Genomic DNA, 17,423 nt, shown 5'->3' on the forward strand with positions numbered 1-17,423 from the left:
TGGGTGGTTATGACATAGTATACATGGTTGTAACCTGCGCTCTACTGCATATATGCATTTCAAACCCTGAGACGCGCTGACGTCGAAGCTTAATAAAGAAACATTTACCTCGGTACTTGCCCTCAGCCTTAAGCTCCTAAAGCGAGGATAAATCATACTATCTGGGTACACATACACACAGAGTTTTCAATGGAATGTCACTAGATTTGCAAGACAATTTCGTACAAATACCATTATCTTCTCTTCGCTATCACCCAAGCATTCTGTTCCTATACCGTCTAGGTCATCACAACATAAGACATAAAGTATGTATCAAAAGGCAGTCCAATTTGTTCCACAAGCTGCTGCAACTTCTCGCGCCGGTCTACCAATCATGCCCTTCCAGAACTCGGAAGTACCAGAAGGAACGAGCTCTTCAATCTCCAAAGACAGCAAAGCATCAAAAGTCCAGTCCTGACACCGGCCAATGGAATCTCTCGGGGCAGGCTCCTTCTCGATAACCTTGATCGCGTCGTGTCGTTGTTGAGACGTGAGATCGGCGATCTTGCACATCCCCACAGCCGCCTTATCGATGATCTTCGTCGCGTACCGAGGCGCGAACCCGTACCATAGCCTGTCGGAATCGATGACCTCGACTTGAAGGAGGTCGCCGAATTCCAGATTCCCGGGTTTGTTGATCATGAAACCCCAATGCGATCGGTGTGTGGGGCTGTCGCCAGGTCCGAACACTTCTATTGAGAGGTTGTAGGCCATGTTCTATGCGGTTAGTCTGAGTTGATTTCATGTATGCATATGGCTTACCTTTTCATGTAATTTTGGTAGTGTATGCAGGATTTCCCCAGGTGATAATTGCGAGACGTGGTCTCATAGCTTGGTTTAGGCAATGAGCCTATACCAAATAGTATTAAGATCAGATGACTTGGATGGGATCGAAATTGACGAATGCGAGAAGCCGACCAATTGTGCGTTGTCGATAGGCGCCATAGCCCCTCTTTGACGGTTCGATTATGCCACTAGTTGAACTACAGAACATGTATCACATATTCTGTCAAAATATTGACAGATCTCATAATAGATTTGTTTATTTACCACAATCGAGGTCATCCAGTTTATTTTTCAACGTGCCAGACCAATTGAGTCCTGCAACTCACACCTCATGTCTCCCATATATCCAATACAGCATATCCATATCGTTAACTAGCATTCAATTTTATACACGTAATGTCATATGTTCAACTAATCTCCACACTCCCCTCAGGCACACCCTGCCTACTCCTTAACCTGCGCGCAAAGAACTGCATAACAGGCAACATCTCCTCCCGACTCGACGGCATCCCATCCCCCTTCCTAGCATAACGGCTCACCTCAACGAACTCAAAAACCTGTTTCGTCCTACGCACCGCCTCATCCGAAACCGCCACCGAATCCCTCCCAGCAACCAGCAACACCGGCGACCGATTCTTATCACCAGCCCTAGACCCAGATAACGGATACGGCGCACCAATAGAAATAACCCCAGAGAGAGTACCGACCTCACCGTTACCATTACCCTTCAACCCCAACTCCCGCGCAACAGCAAGCGCAGCCATCCCGCCCTGCCCGAAACCAAGCATCATAATCTCGCGCAGCGCATACCCGCATTTCTGCACGAGCGTCTCGCGCACGACTGACACGAGTGTTTTGGTGCTGCGCGTCAGGCCGGCGTCCATGTCTAGTGCGCCTGTTGCGGAGTCGAAGGAGACATCGTCGCCCCAGTGGAAGCCGCCTAGGTCGAAAGGGAGTGGGGCTGTGCCTTGGATTGTGACGATGATTGTTTCGGGGAGGCGGATGGCTTCGGCGAATTTTGTGAATGACGCGGCTGTGTCGCCGAGGCCGTGGAGTAGGAGGAGGATGTTTGGGGCTGGGGTTGTGGATTGGGAGGGGGAGGGCGGTGGTGTGACGGTGACGGTGAGGTCGGAGGGGAAGTCGGATGGGGTGGGGGTTTTGGTGGGCATTTTGAGTTGAGTTTAGTTGAGACAAGCTGAGTTGAGTTTCAAGGTTGGAGCTTGAGCTCGGGGAATCGCGAGTGTGGCTGAGTTCCGCTAAAGTGTGGCTTAGACATCAGCTCCAGCCTCGGCAGGTTGTTAGTAGGTGAGTACTCCCGAAGTCCTGTACAATGTATAATGCCAATACTCAATGTCAGTACTCCGTACTATAATGTTCAAGGAGAACTTCGTACTCCGTAATGATCTCACATTAATTGGGAGACGAATCCACTTTCGGATAGTGGATTGTCGTAGTATCGTGGTAGCCTGGTGCTGATCAAGATGCATATGGATACCTCGGGATGTTCATCATGTTAAGGAGAAACATTGAAGATCCCTTAGCCATTGCCTTCGAGTTGTGCTTTACCACAGAGTGTGGAGTAGTGTAATTGCTCTGACACATATGGCGTTGCAGGCATGCCACTGTGCAATATATATATATATTCGCAGTAAACAGTATTTGCTTTTTTCCTCTTTTCAGTCTTATATATCTCTACAATATACAAATATCCCAGATTCACCCAGGTAATCATATGCTGATATTATGTATCAGGCCCATGTGCAATTAAAGAGTCGATGTGTTATTTTAGTCCAAGTGTGCTCGGCATCATGTTCTAGTACGTAATTGGTTTGACTCGTTTAAGGTGAACCGTATTGTAATGACATTTTTGAGTTTTTATAAATAGAACCTCTGAAATACCCTCAACAAACATTGGAGTCACTGCTCATCAGGAGGCGATTCAAGCAATACATTCCATATACACCGCCACTTTCTCGTGGCTAGTGTTGCCGAGACTCATAGGGCTACAATAAGCCTTGGAGGGGAAGCTTGGCCTCGCTCAACCGGGAGTTTTCGTGTCTTGGCCTCCGACAAATTAGTCTTTAACTTCCTAACTGCGTAATGAGTACCGTATAATGGGCCTGCAATGGAGTCAGCATCGTCCGTGTCCTCTCTTTATTCGTCAATGCATAGTGGGGTAGGGCTGAGACAATCCGTTCGGGTCCGTCAGATCGACGCATTATTGGGCATCGGTGGGAACTCGTAACGCCGAGAAGGTAGAAGTTGTACTGTACAACTACAACATACGTTCAACATGCTGGAAAGCACCTCGCGTATAGCAGGATTGGTAGTACAACATACATGATACATAGTGTAACAAGATGCCAATTATGCGGTATTGTGTTGGACGGTTGGATATATATGCGCAAAATTTCGAAGGGCAACCCCTGGACCAAATCACAGCGCTGGTGACCAAAAGCGGTTCAGCTGGGCCCCGGTAAAAGCTAAAATGACTCCTGACGGAATTTGTTATAGAAAGTCCTCCGTGTCTATCACTGGCCAATGGAGTGGTACACTAGCAACGTGGTGGTGCCGGTAATTTCACAGCTCCCAATGAAGTTGCTTCCTCGTTGCCCGAGATATCCGACAACAACTACAATGTACGAAGTAAGCATTTGACGCCTTCACTTGCCACGTGCCAATACCCCTGCAGTAATGTCTGATTCGTGCTAGAGGGAAGTATTTACTGCATCATCTGACATATCTCCATCATACAATGCACTCACCCTGTAGAACCGGCCAGCCACTATTCTCTCAGATTGGATGGTGGGGCGTCTCGAGCTGAGACAGAGGGGAGAAAGCTACTCCCGAATCTTAGTACGACGTACTCCGTAGTGTACGTAGCCCTTCTGGAGTATTCCAAAGTCTCGCGCTTGTTGTGTCGGCATAAGAACCCCCCGTCCCCCCTCACTACTACCTTGCACACTTCGTTTTCTCCGTGCTATATAACCCTTCTCTCATTTTTCTCCTTATTATATATACACATTCACAATGGCTTGGGGCTGGGGTAAGTCAAGTTTCTTGCAGAGTAGAGATGAACCTAGACCTTTACCTTCTTGCATGCACCAGGGCCCGACCCGACCTGCATAGCGGGCAATGTCCCAACACCACTCCATTGGCTATAAAGCAAAAGCCATGCTGACGCCAAGCCAGATGAATCCGAGAAGGCGCACCGGGAGGTGTACAATGGTGAACAGCACCACGAGGGCAAGTTCTCTCACGAGTTCGCTGCCGGTGCTGCTTCCTTTGCCGCTATGAAGGCCTACGAGGACCACGAGCGCAAGGAGGGTACGTGAAATATTGCATTATATCCCCAATTGATATGTCCACGAACAATCTTCTAACTTGGATTTGAACAAACAGGCAAACCAGTCAGCCACGCCTTTGCCAAGGAGCTTATCGCCGGAATCGTCGGCGGCGAGGTCGACAAGCTCGCCGAGACCAAGGGAATGGATTGGTTTGATCGTGAGAAGGCTCACCGTCACGCCAAGCAGAATGCTGAGCATATGTACGAGGAGCGTTACGAACGTGGCAACTATTAGGTCACTCGTCTCGTCTCTAAGAAGGACATGGTCCGAATGGATGAAGATGAAACCTGTTTTACGAACACCATGTGATCATATGTAGTAAGCATGATGTGATGTATCGATCAAATTGATTAGCTTATTCTCGTACCTGGGAAGAGGGGTGAATAAGTCATCGAATAGAATCCATGATAGATATCGATCTCGACACTGTACGGGGTACGATGCACGAGCTTGCATGGCATAATTTCGACCACGTACGAAGCCCTACGTGACCTACACCTAAGGCACTATGCGACAGAAAATATGCGCCAAGCTTTAACAGGGATGCCGGGACTTTTTTTAGGCCAGTAATCACCATGAGAACCCACCGGCCGCATTCCGGCCGCATTCCAATACCGTCGTAGGTTAGATAAGAGACCAGTCGCTGAGTCAATCGGCGATGTACTGCGTCTTTTTGAGATGTTTGCTTTTTTTTCATGTATAGAAATTGATCTCGAGACCACTGCAAGGCTGAACATTAGATATGTGTTTGGAGGAAGAAATGAGGATATCTCCGATTCTTAGATTCCCCTCACTTTAGTAGGAATCTGGCCTTGTGGGTCAGATCCAATTTTAGCCAATCAAAGTGCAATGATGACCGATAGTGGGTTGGTGGCCTGATAATCAAGGCGACCAGAGTTGATGAGCTCATACACGTGCTAAAAGTATAGGGTCAGCTAAAGAGTTTGCGGCGTTGCAGTTTCTCTGGGAGATTCTCGAGTTTTATATATCGGTTCGGAATTTCTATTTATTTTTTTTTTCTTTAGAATTCTTCTTTTCAACACCGGTTGACCTTCCTTATATCTTATAACGGGTCTTGGGCTTTGAATTAATTTTGCTCAAGCTTTTCGCCTCTCACTTGTGTACCGAAGCCCGCACTTCCAGGCCAAAAACCGTATGAAATGACGGTGGTTCATGGTTCAGGATGAAATTTGCCAAGTTTGTATCCCCTGTGACAGTGATAAGTGTGCGACATTCCAGTGGCTGACTCAATCCGTAGAGAGCTGGAACAGGAACTTGTTCCTGAATGGCGGGCAAAATATCTCGACTACAAGGTAGGTCGCTGTCGCCACGTTTATTGTGTTACAATTGTGCTTACATGGATGTATGTAGATTGGCAAAAAGAAAGTCAAGGCGATCACTCGGGCCCTCCAGAAGGCACACCGCAGTCCCCATGTCTCGTCCAATCGGCATCCCACAACCACCCCGCAAATTCGCAGCGCATCCTATCCTGTTCTCACACCCTCCAATACCGATAAACAGCTTGATGCGGCAGCAGACTATGTTCCCTCGACCCCACAGCGAGGTGTCACCAACTCGCCCACCATAATACGCACCACGCCGGTGCCCAGAACCGAGCGACAACCGCTTCGCACGCCTGGCTCGCGGTTCTCTGAAAATGTTGGTAGTTATGGAAGCATACTGGCAACGCCACCACCACAACCTCATGCTGCAGGTTCGGACGTAGCTTCCTTTGAACTTCCGGACCCGGCACTTGACCCAGATGAGGACTATCGGTCACACGAGGAAACTACAGACCGGCCCAGCCACCTCCGGACGCCTTCACCGGTCATGGATCGCCGTGGCATTGTGAACGGCTCTCCCTCCCATCCTATATCAGAACCTTTGCCGACACAGAGGCCTCAATTGGACCAACGCGCGAGCTATCAAAGTCAGATGGGTGACGCCTTGACAAAGGTAACGTCAGGCAACCGGACATCGCAGCTTCTACGGCGGGTGTTCACAGCGGAGGGAGAGCCTGGCGCGAAACGATCACAATATGATTCTGGCGCTGGCGCCGAGCTTGACAAACGCCAGGACGAGTTCTTCGAGTTCCTGGATAGCGAGTTAAACAAGATCGATTCGTTTTACGTGATGAAAGAACAAGAAGCTACTGAGAAGTTGCGGGTCCTTCGCCAGCAATTACATATAATGCGAGACCAACGTATCCAAGAGGTTTTGGCTGCTAAGAGAGCCGTCAAAACTGATAACTCGGAGGCACAGCAACGGCAAAATGGGTTCGCAAAAATCAAGAATGCTCGAATCAAGGATACATTCGCCGGAAAGAATCGTTTCGGTAAGAACACGGAAGCGCTAGCTCAGATGGCGACCCCTGGCATGCATCCACAAGATCGGGAATTCATCGCCGGCCGGAGGGACTTTATGCGGCGGCAGGATCCACAAAGTCACGAAGTGCCCTATCGCTCCGCTAAGCGCAAGCTTAAGCATGCATTGCAGGAGTTCTATCGCGGAGTGGAACTTCTCAAGGGATATGCTTATTTGAATCGAACGGCTTTCCGGAAGATCAACAAGAAATATGATAAAGCGGTTAACGCCCGCCCTCCGCTCCGCTATATGTCTGAAAAGGTCAACAAAGCGGCCTTTGTACAGAGTGAAGTGATCGAGAGCTTGATGGTAGCGGTCGAAGACTTATATTCCCGTTACTTTGAGCGCGGTAATCGCAAAATCGCCATCTCCAAGCTCCGTCACACAATCAACAAATCTGATGACTACTCACCACACACATTCCGCTCGGGCCTTTTGTTGATGGGTGGAACTCTGTTTTCCATAAAGGCCTTGGTTGATGCTACGGCAATTCTCCGCTCGGGTGAGGTCGATGAACAAGTTCAGACCAGTTATCTCCTCCAGGTACGTTTTTCTTCCTCCCATCTGTTGGGCAACCTCATTAACCAATCGAAGATATATGGCGGGTATTTCCTCATCGTGTTCCATGTCTTGCTCTTTTGTCTGGATTGTATGATCTGGACAAAGTCAAAGATCAACCATGCCTTTGTTTTCGAATATGACACTAGACACACCTTGGAGTGGCGTCAGTTGCTGGAGGTATGTCCTGTTTCGCGTGGTAGCTAGCTTTGATGATTCATTCTGACAAGTACAGATCCCTGCTTTCTTCCTTTTCTTGATGGGTCTATTCATGTGGCTCAACTTTTCATGGTATAACCACATGTATATCTACTGGCCTGTCGTCCTTATTGGGTTGACAATCATTATAATTTTCTTGCCGGCCCGTGTTCTTTACCACAGGAGCCGTAAGTGGTTTGCCTTTTCGAATGTGAGTGGATATACCATCATACTACTACCCGTTTATCATATCTAACCGATCTAGTGGCGCCTTTTGCTTGCCGGAATCTACCCAGTCGAGTTTCGTGATTTCTTCCTTGGCGACATGTACTGTTCTCAGACATATGCCATGGGAAACATCGAGCTCTTCTTCTGTCTATACGCCTCGTACTGGGATTACCCTCCCAAGTGCAACTCCTCCCACTCTCGACTCTTGGGCTTCTTCCAATGCCTTCCCTCAGTCTGGCGAGCTTTCCAGTGTATTCGCCGATACGTGGACACAAAGAACGCATTCCCCCATCTCCTGAACTTGGGCAAGTACATATTTGGCGTCCTCTTCTATGCTACTCTCAGCATGTACCGCATAAACCTCCACACGCGTTTCCAAGCCTCGTTCATCACCTTCGCTCTCCTGAACGCCGTCTACACCTCAGTATGGGATCTAATCATGGACTGGAGTTTGGGTAACCCATACGCAAAGAACCCAATGCTCCGCGAAGTCCTCGCCTTTCGTCGCGTATGGGTATACTACGCCGCAATGCTACTCGACGTGGTCGTCCGTTTCAACTGGATCTTCTACGCAATATTTATCACAAACATCCAACAGTCCGCGCTGCTTAGCTTCATGGTCTCCTTCTCAGAAGTCTGCCGCCGTGGTGTCTGGTCCATCTTCCGTGTCGAAAACGAGCACTGCACAAACGTCCTCCTCTTTCGCGCTTCCCGTGATGTCCCTCTTCCCTACGATATCCCCGCCCCAGCTGCTGCCCCTCTCGACGGCTCACTAGAAGACGTCCAACTCCAAGAACAGCAGCAGCAGCACGCCTCTACGCCGTTCATGTCACCCGGCGATGTCGAACACGGCACCCCGTCCATGTCTAGTATGCGTGCTCGACACCGCCGTCCCTCGATTACTATTAGTCGGGTCGGCACGATCGTTGCCTCAGCCCACGCTCAAGATTTCGAGCGAAGACGTCTACCAAATTTCTTGTCTAGCGCGAGTGTTGGACGGAATATGGGCCACGGCGCAGACGATAGCACGGACGAAGATGACGAGGGTGATCTGAGCACGGATGAGGATTCGAAATCGGTGGCCGAGGGTCAACGGTCCAGACCGGTTTCAGAGCGCAGGGATACTATGGGGAGAATTCTTGAGTAAATTTTCGGGGGTAGGCTGTGCCAACTCCCTGTCAACTACTACAGGGGATATGGTCTATCGGTCCCGCTGAGCCATTGCTTTGATGTGAAACTATAGATATCTTCAGTATCTTGCATATACTTATCTTGCTAAAATACATATTAATCTTGGTCTCGGTTGAGTTTTCCTCACAATCATACGTATTACGAGATAACTCAACGGATATTCCGAGGTTGGCCCGAGTCAGGATATTCTTTCCTCGAAGGGTATTCGCTTGGTACGTGCTCCTTCCCCTTCTATACATATGATCGAACTATGGATAGGCTTGCCTGATATGACCATCGTATGAGGATCTGAAGATAGCATGAGGGGAACTGCGGTCGCCGTTCTTAGCCGAGAGCTCTGGGGCTCTATTTTCCAAGGTTGTCGCCTCAGACCACCAATTATGTAAAGATGACCTGGCTCGTAGCTAGTTGGATCTCTCCTCCGCCTTCTCTCTTCTCCCCTCTCTCTTGCGACCGCTCGACTATGTTGTATGTTGTACATACAAATGCACCACCGTCTTTCTATCCATAAAACGCCTTGCTTGTGTGGCAGTCCCTTGAAGTTCCCATATAGGAAGTTGTCTCCGGGCTAGGCCTCGGGATGCGGGGTGGCAAACCTAAACCGAAATGTCTTTCATCGGCCAGCGTCGGCCTCGGGGGTGCCTAGATCTTACGTGGCAAGGGTTCCATCGTTTCATCTTCATGGGCCAACATTGAGACCACCCGAGCGGTGTACAACATATGTCTGCGGGTGTATCGCCATATACCCCTTGCTTACAACACACATGGCAGCGCTACCAAATTGCTGCCTCGATGGGAGAGAGTATTGAAGCGATGGTCATAATTGGTATGCGATGAAAGCACGCCGTTTCGGTATCTTCGGGATATGCGAGGAGTAAGTTGCGGAAACTAAACACGGATTGAGCGGGAGACAAGGGGGAGGGATATCAACCAAAGTTCATGGCTTGCAATCGGGCTGATCGACTAGCCTCAACATTATATTTTTGTAAAAACGACCTATCAACGGTACCACCTCCCTTTTGCAGTTAATCTCATTTACTTTCCTTGGCGTAGGATAGCCATCTTCGGGCTCCCGGCAGGATTGTTTCTAGAAGGCAATTCCCTGCATGCATGTTGCATGCTTTACGACTCTTCTAGAACAATTCCGATAGGAAAATCGCGCATGAACAAAGTTCGAGGTTATCGTGAAGAGCAAGAGATACGGAAATGTGAAAATAATCGAAGTGGATCATTCCGAAATAGGCCAAAGTACTATTTCTCAACGTTTCAGCTTCAACTCCATATGCTGATTTAAGCAACACAAGTCCTGGGAGTGGATAGTTAGGTCTCGTATTGCAAAGTTAGTCTACGGAGTCACCGTCCAGAGGTTCATGTTCTATTTTAACGGGGCGCACGTAGGGAAGTTCATCGGATCCTTTTCATCTATGTTACTCGCGTGCAGTTGGCAGATTCCTATTTCGGTGTTTCCGGGCTACGACGATCGCACTACCGCCCAACCAATGGGGGCCAAATACATTTTGAATCCAATCAATGGTAAAGATGAGAGACATAAGATATAATAGAATCATGATATCTATCAAATAACACGTGAGCGGTGACCGGCTACGGTCACCCGGTCTAAGCAAATGCCTCAGTATGAAACCGGATGCTTGGCTAAATGAGAAAGCCACCTAAGCCACTCAAGGCCCCCCCCTATTCTGTTCTTTTTTTCTCTTTTTTTCTCTTTTTAAACCCCTCATCTAGTGCAACCAATGACGTCGATATTGGCCAAAGCTTCGATATTCACTTGGCTTATCTGCAATTTCATAATATTTTCGGGGTTTCTAAGGTTATCAGTAAATTTAAGTCAGACTTTTTCAATGAGATTAAGAGATAACATCAGATAACTGCGATAACATTGATAAAAAAAAGGAATTGTCCCTTTAGAACATGAAATATTCCATTATTTTTGTCTGATTTTGTCTGATTTTGTCCGGGAAGAAAGTACCGGGATGTCCGGAGGCGTTAGGGGGCGTTTTTGTGGGCGTAATGTAGTTTAGTTAAGGTTGCACAATTCGAACTTCTCCGCGTCTCCCCATGGGGTAGTTATGGAGTTATGGAGCCTAACCCGTCGACATTTTCTTCTCCACATAGTCTCCACGTAGTCATACAACGGGCCGGTCATAATGCCATGTCAGGATATTCAAAATGGAGATAATTTATTATTTCCCAGTTTTTCCGGGGATCTGCGATTGAGTTCTGAAACTAGGCTAGCGTATGATTCCATTGCAAGGTGAGCGAATATCCCCAGTATCCACATTGGGTGTTAGACGACTCGGCATTTACTGCATTGACTCCAATTATCTAAACCCTTATCTGTTTCTCTGGGCGCCCCATCGGTCAGCCAGCTGGTCGGAGGGAGTTATAAGCGGTGCGACATCCACCTACTCCAAGACCCATTTTTTTTTTGTATCCGCTGTACATTCCCCATTCTTCAATATGTTGGATTTCAAAAAAGAAAAAGATATCGAGGGTCTTACCCCGTCCGAGAACAGTGATCCCCACCATCAAGTTCAAAATCACGATGATGTGTTTGGAGAGATCACAGAATCGGGACCTAACTACCGAAATGTATGTTCCTTCTTCCCTTCTTTTTTTATTCTCCAAAAACATGTCCAATTGTAGTCAAACTAACATCTCTTTAGGTAGGATGGGCAGGAACAGTGATTCTCATGATGAAGAGCCAGATCGGTCTCGGTGTCCTTTCTATCCCAGCTGCTTTTGACACATTAGGCCTTGTGCCAGGCATTATCTGCCTACTCATTGTTGCAATCATTACAACATGGTCCGACTACATAGTCGGCATATTCAAGCTTAACCATCGCTCAGTCTATGGTATCGACGATGCCGGTTTCTTGATGTTCGGAGCGATCGGTCGTGAGATTTTCGGCTTTGCATTCTGCCTATGTAGGTCTATACAATTATAACGATTCCATATTCCTTATTAACAATATAATTTAGATTGGATCTTCGTCGCCGGCTCAGGAATGCTCGGTCTTTCAATCGCCCTCAACTCCGTCTCAAGCCACGCCACATGCACAGCCGCCTATGTTGCCGTAGCAGCCGTCGGAGGAATCGCTTTCGCCAGTATTCGCACACTCGGAAAAATCAGTTGGCTAGCGTGGATTGGATTGACTTGCATTCTGATCGCAAGTAAGTTTTCCCCGACGTCACGGGATCTATCACAGCCCTAACCGCTTCGTACTATAGTCTTCATCGTTACCATCGCTGTCGGCGTTCAAGATCGTCCCGTATTGGCCCCACAAGAAGGAACCTGGGTATCGGATTACAAGATCATTGGCAACCCTACATTCAGTGAAGCCATCTCCGCCGTTGCCTCGATGGTCTTCGCCTACGCCGGTACCCCCGCATTCTTCTCTATCGTATCGGAAATGCGCGACCCCAAGTACTACACCCGCTCCTTGATCATCTGCCAAAGCGCCGTGACTATTGTCTACGTCACCATCGGTGTTGTGGTCTACTACTTCTGCGGTTCATATGTCGCCTCGCCAGCTCTTGGTTCCGCCGGTGTCACCATGAAGAAGATCAGTTACGGCTTTGCCATTCCAGGTCTTCTGGTTACTGTGATGTTGTTCGTTCACGTAAGCACTTCCTCTCGTCCTTTTTATCGATGACGAACTAACACCACTCATAGCTCCCCGCGAAATTCATCTTCGTCCGCGCTCTCAGAGGCTCCAAGCACCTTACCTCTAACAGCATTGTGCACTGGGGTTCCTGGATCGGCTGCACCGCAGGTGTCGGTTTGATTTCCTACATTATTGCCAGCGCCATCCCCGTCTTTGACAGTCTCGTCTCGCTTATCGGTGCTTTGCTTGGTACATTCATGTGTTTCCAGCCCATGGGTTGCATGTGGCTCTACGATAACTGGAGCAAGGGCAAGATCGACCGATCACCGAGATGGATGGCGATGGTTTGCTGGAGTGTCTTTGTTATTGTTATTGGTACTTTCATGATGGTCGCTGGTACATACGGCTCTGTTGTCAGCATTATGGACAGCTATGCGGCGAACGGTGGTTCCGCTGCTTGGTCCTGTGCGGATAACTCAAATTCTTCATAGATCGGTGGGTCTAGAGGTCAGTAGCAGATTCTGCTGCTGATATGTCTGAAACGGTGCATTAGAAATACCTATATATATTTAAAGTGTGTTAGAAATGTCATATAATTCAATGTCTTTTCTGTCTTGTCTCAGCAATGTTCCGCTGGCTCTCTTGTATATCAGAAGCGTTTCTTTTTAGCATCGCAGCTTATAGGTGAGACTAGACCTCTTTTGAGACTACACCAGCGCAGTTTTGTGGAAGGAGCTTCTGAATCCATGGATTGGGAAGGCACGTCTCCACGTACGAGTATAACCCACAGACACGGCCACCCGACACCCCCCACCACATCCCATCCCCCCCCCCCCTCTTTTCCCTCTTCCACTTCATTTTCAACTCAAATTACACGAGAGATATAATCCATATTATGTTCAACCATCAATTGCTGTATACTATACTATGTTCTAGTACGTAGTCGCAAGCCCCTGAGTATCAACAAATTGTATCGCAATGGCATACTATCAATCAGGCCAGATAGGAATTTCTCCGGTACAGCATCCCAGGCCTCTTGAACTACATAACGAAGCTTCGACAAAAGAAAGTGTTAATCTATATACTTTCTCTCGATATAATCCTTCGTCTAGTTCTATAACTCCTCAATAGGATTCAAATCAGGTGAAAGGGCAGGCTATTTCATCACAATAACCCCAAGTTCCTCGAAGAAATGAAGAGTCTCACTATAGGAAAGGGAGGCAAATCAGAAACACCGGGGGAGGGGGTGAACCTTTATAGGGTAGACTGTTGTAAATATCTCGGTTGATACCCTTCGACGTACCCTATCTCGAAGGGGTTATAACTGGCGTATTGCGATTGGTCGACCAGCAGGCTGGATATCTGGTGAATCTTATGCTGCACATATTACCCCTTTGATAGAAGGCTTCTTCAGATCAAGAAGGGATATTGATCCGATTGCTATGCACGATAATGCTCCTGGGAATGCTGCTAAAGAGACTCTTGATTTCTTGGCGGAGCTTGGGGTTATTGTGATGGGATGGCCTGCTTTTTCACCTGATTTAAACCCTATTGGGGAGATATAGAACTGGATAAAGGGTTCTATCGAGAGAAAGTATAGAGATTAACACTTTCTTTTGTCGCAGCTTCGTGGGGTGGTTCGGGAGGCCTGCGATGCTGTACCGGATGAATTCCTATCTAATCTGATAGATAGTATGCCATTGAAGTGCTAGGCAGTTAGTGATGCTCAGGGACATACTAGCACTTACTAGAGAATAGTATATAGCAATTGATGGTTGAACATATGGATATCTGTCCAGTAAGTTGACTTAGTAGAAATACAAAAGGATTTGAGGGTTGAGAACTCTGTTTTTTTTTTTTTTTTTTTTTTTTTTCAAAAATATTGTAGTATTCGTCTGTAAAAATACTATGTACAATACTACGCTAATTTTCCGCTAGCAAAGATGGTGAATTTTTATAGGGTAGACTGTTGTCGACCCTTGTGAATAAGGCCCGCAAGTATCGCCATAAATGAGAGATCATGCGGGGTTGCGTATGGCTAGCTGGATAATGTCAGGCTAGATTACCGAAGACCTTTGTCATCAAACAAAAATTATTCTCACGTAGGGGCTTCACAGAATTAGTTAATAAAGATGTGATAGGATGTCTTTTTCTCATGCTAAATATGTAAACCCTTATGTATCGTGAGGTCTCTTAGATATCATTATTTTTGACAAAACCACAATGACGTCATTATGTCGGATGAACGGATAAAATAGCTTGCCCTAATTTTAGAGCACCCATTTGATGACTGATGGAAGCCAGCTTGCTAAGGCATGACGTGAACAAGCCCACAATGGTTTAGATAGTTGCAGCTAGATAGTTTAGAAGCACACTCAAGATGTGATGAAACATACGTGTCTTCTTGGAATCGTCACACCGCATGTTGTGCTGTGTCTGATAGTGTTTAGAATGGATCTTGCATGAGATTTCAGTCAGCCTTCGCGACGATCATTTCTAGGGGAAGACAGATCATATACGAACCCTGCATATACAACATAGCTATCCAAAGTTTGCTTTCGCCCTTGTGATAGGTAATATCACATGGCGCCCGTTCGCAATTGGGAGTTCTTATAATAACCGTAGCCATGCCCGTCTTCTGGAAGCCTTATTCTATCTTGAAAATTCTCTCGCGTTGTCATCGTACATCTACCATCAAGCCCTAAAAATGAGTGTGGAGAAACGGATTAAGGAGATAATTGCAGAGCAGCTAGACGTAAAGGTGGAAGAGGTAATTCTCATAACCTTCCTATATATGAAGTTATCCTCATTGTTGTCTAACTTGCTGCATCTAGATCACGGGAGAGAAAAGTTTTGTACATGACTTTGGGGCCGATTCTCTGAGTGGGGTGGAGCTCATCCTGGCTCTCGAAAACGTGAATATTGATCATTGTTATCTTTCATTACGCTCACATACTAATAACAAGGATAGGAATTCAGCATCAATATTGAGGATAAAGAAGCGGAGAAAATCACTACAGGTAAAGTCGAGCTTCAACTGAACTTATAGAACGGAACGTGAGAACGACTGACAATATTATAGTTTCTGCGGCTATCGACTATATCAAGGCTCATATCCACGAGACTAGAACCGATGAGTAACCAGACATTGGAGCTTTCAATGGGAGACAATACGATGCTTTAAAAAATTCCAAGGCAATTCAGATAAGGTCATAATCACAATACAGTGAAGGTTGGAGCGGGGTTGAAAAGGAATGTCGTGAGAGGGCGGTATATACTGTACTATCTCATGATATATATAGTTGCCAATAGCAGCCTTTATACTTTTAGTGGTGCTAGTAGGAGTTTCGTGAACATTTTCGCCCTTTCTAGGAAGGAGGTTGGCAACTGACGTAGCTACTCTATAACAAATGAAATGTCGATCAATATTGATCTCATGGATTTTGAAAATTGTCTCTAGGTCAAGCATCTCCTGTCCAAAGTCCCCTGCTCAAACCCGATGACTTCCCATCTTCTCAGGCATTTCCTGCTTCTGCTTGGCGCAACGACTGCTGTCGTTAGCTCAGGCCAAGGAGGATGGAAGAATGGCTCCAAAGCAACCGGAGAGGCAGACCCAAATGTTACCACGGACTGCGACTATTGGGCAAACAATGTCCAAATCGGGGACACTTGTGAGATGATTGAAGATTTCTTTGGCATAACTGAGGCACAATTTGAAAATTGGGTGATTTCTTCTCCATTCTCTCAATTCTACATTTTGTAGCATGCTAATCGATGTATCTCTACAACCCTGAGTTGAAGACAAACTCGCAATGTAAGATGGTCCCTGGATTCAGTTACTGCGTTTCCGGTCCTGCTTGTTCGGCGCGTTCGAGTTCGGCGGTATCATCGGCTTCTCTAGATAGAATAATCACGTATAATGGTACCGCTGCACCAGTTCAAACTGGACTTACAAAAGCTTACACTCAGTATTACCTGGTGCAGAATGGCGATACTTGTTATAATATTCAAAATCGGTACATGAACTTTACTCTTGCTCAGTTCTACAGTTGGAACCCGTGAGTATCAAGCCCTCTCTCTTTGGCTAGGTTTCAGCCAAATATCTACACTTTCTAACGTCAGTAGAGCTATTTCTGGCTGCAAGGGACTAGTGGAGGGTGACTATGTCTGTGTAGGAGCAAAGGGCTCCTCCATTCCATCTTCTTCATCGTCTGCCTTCCCAACACAAAGTGGAGTCACATCCAAGTGTAAGTCATTTGCTATGATTGTCTTCCTGAAAGCCATTTTCCATTCTAACAAAATTTAACACAGGCAACAAGTGGCACTATGTATCCGGCAATGATACCTGTAGCTCCATTCTCTCGGAGTTCGGTCTCACTGCGGCTCAATTTTACTCCTTGAACCCCGCTACTGGAGCTAACTGTAGCGCCTTGTGGCGGAAAACCGAAGCCTGTGTCGGCGTTCCTGGTATATACCTTTTCCTTGACCAAGACCCATCAATTACAATCTAACGTCCGCAGGATTCACGCCATCTCCAACCACGAGTACCACAAAACCAACTGCAACTGGGCCCGGATCAGTGCCATCGCCCGTGCAAAGTGGTATTGCATCAAACTGCAACAAATATTACAAAGTTCAGAGTGGAGATACATGCAATTCCGTTGAGAAAGACAAGGGCATCAGTGCAGCCGACTTCAATAAGTGGAATCCGGATGTGGGCTCTGATTGTGCGAATTTACAGCTGGACTTCTACGTTTGTGTTGGTCTTACGGGTACAGTCTCTTCGTCCAGTCAAAATAAACCGCTGGTTCTAATGTTCGATAGGATCTACTACCTCCATCACCACTACACATGCCACTACCGCCAAAACGACAACGGCACCTGGATCGGTGCCTTCTCCTGTGCAAAGTGGGATTGCATCTAACTGCACCAAGTACTATAAAGTCAAGAGTGGTGATACTTGTTACCAACTTGAGAAAGACAATAACATCAGCGCGGCGAATTTCCTCAAGTGGAACCCGGCTGTGGGCTCGGACTGCAAACAATTGGAGTTGAATGTCTATGTCTGCGTTGCAGTGTAAGCCGA

The 17,423-nt window shown here is 47.0% G+C and overlaps 6 protein-coding genes across 6 annotated transcripts; 5 read left to right on the forward strand and 1 right to left on the reverse strand.

Moving 5' to 3' along the window:
• Positions 1–312: 312 nt before the first annotated feature.
• On the reverse strand, positions 313–1,994 carry PGRI_056450 (alpha/beta hydrolase; the record flags this gene model as incomplete). The annotated part of the gene is made up of 2 exons (XM_040793358.1): positions 313–756; positions 1,401–1,994. 2 exons carry the CDS (start codon positions 1,992–1,994, stop codon positions 313–315), a joined length of 1,038 nt encoding a protein of 345 aa, XP_040648213.1.
• A 1,861-nt stretch (positions 1,995–3,855) lies between these two features.
• PGRI_056460 (DUF3759 domain-containing protein) lies at positions 3,856–4,406 on the forward strand (the record flags this gene model as incomplete). The annotated part of the gene is made up of 3 exons (XM_040793359.1): positions 3,856–3,871; positions 4,018–4,152; positions 4,228–4,406. 3 exons carry the CDS (start codon positions 3,856–3,858, stop codon positions 4,404–4,406), a joined length of 330 nt encoding a protein of 109 aa, XP_040648214.1.
• Positions 4,407–5,021: 615 nt separating this feature from the next.
• PGRI_056470 (SPX and EXS domain-containing protein) lies at positions 5,022–8,667 on the forward strand (the record flags this gene model as incomplete). The annotated part of the gene is made up of 6 exons (XM_040793360.1): positions 5,022–5,038; positions 5,431–5,485; positions 5,544–7,079; positions 7,131–7,274; positions 7,330–7,503; positions 7,558–8,667. The coding sequence occupies 6 exons, from the start codon at positions 5,022–5,024 to the stop codon at positions 8,665–8,667; spliced, it is 3,036 nt and encodes a 1,011-aa protein (XP_040648215.1).
• A 2,522-nt stretch (positions 8,668–11,189) lies between these two features.
• PGRI_056480 (uncharacterized protein) lies at positions 11,190–12,828 on the forward strand (the record flags this gene model as incomplete). Its single annotated transcript, XM_040793361.1, has 5 exons — positions 11,190–11,321; positions 11,396–11,657; positions 11,712–11,903; positions 11,961–12,352; positions 12,406–12,828. 5 exons carry the CDS (start codon positions 11,190–11,192, stop codon positions 12,826–12,828), a joined length of 1,401 nt encoding a protein of 466 aa, XP_040648216.1.
• Positions 12,829–15,044: 2,216 nt separating this feature from the next.
• PGRI_056490 (acyl carrier protein) lies at positions 15,045–15,478 on the forward strand (the record flags this gene model as incomplete). Its single annotated transcript, XM_040793362.1, has 4 exons — positions 15,045–15,107; positions 15,172–15,252; positions 15,309–15,357; positions 15,420–15,478. The coding sequence occupies 4 exons, from the start codon at positions 15,045–15,047 to the stop codon at positions 15,476–15,478; spliced, it is 252 nt and encodes an 83-aa protein (XP_040648217.1).
• A 358-nt stretch (positions 15,479–15,836) lies between these two features.
• Positions 15,837–17,418, forward strand: PGRI_056500 (muramidase family protein; the record flags this gene model as incomplete). Its single annotated transcript, XM_040793363.1, has 6 exons — positions 15,837–16,008; positions 16,296–16,395; positions 16,463–16,584; positions 16,649–16,804; positions 16,858–17,109; positions 17,162–17,418. The coding sequence occupies 6 exons, from the start codon at positions 15,837–15,839 to the stop codon at positions 17,416–17,418; spliced, it is 1,059 nt and encodes a 352-aa protein (XP_040648218.1).
• Between the last annotated feature and the right edge of the window lie 5 nt (positions 17,419–17,423).

This window comes from Penicillium griseofulvum (assembly GCF_001561935.1).
Source record: "Penicillium griseofulvum strain PG3 chromosome Unknown contig_95, whole genome shotgun sequence".
Taxonomy (NCBI): Eukaryota; Fungi; Ascomycota; class Eurotiomycetes; order Eurotiales; family Aspergillaceae; genus Penicillium; species Penicillium griseofulvum.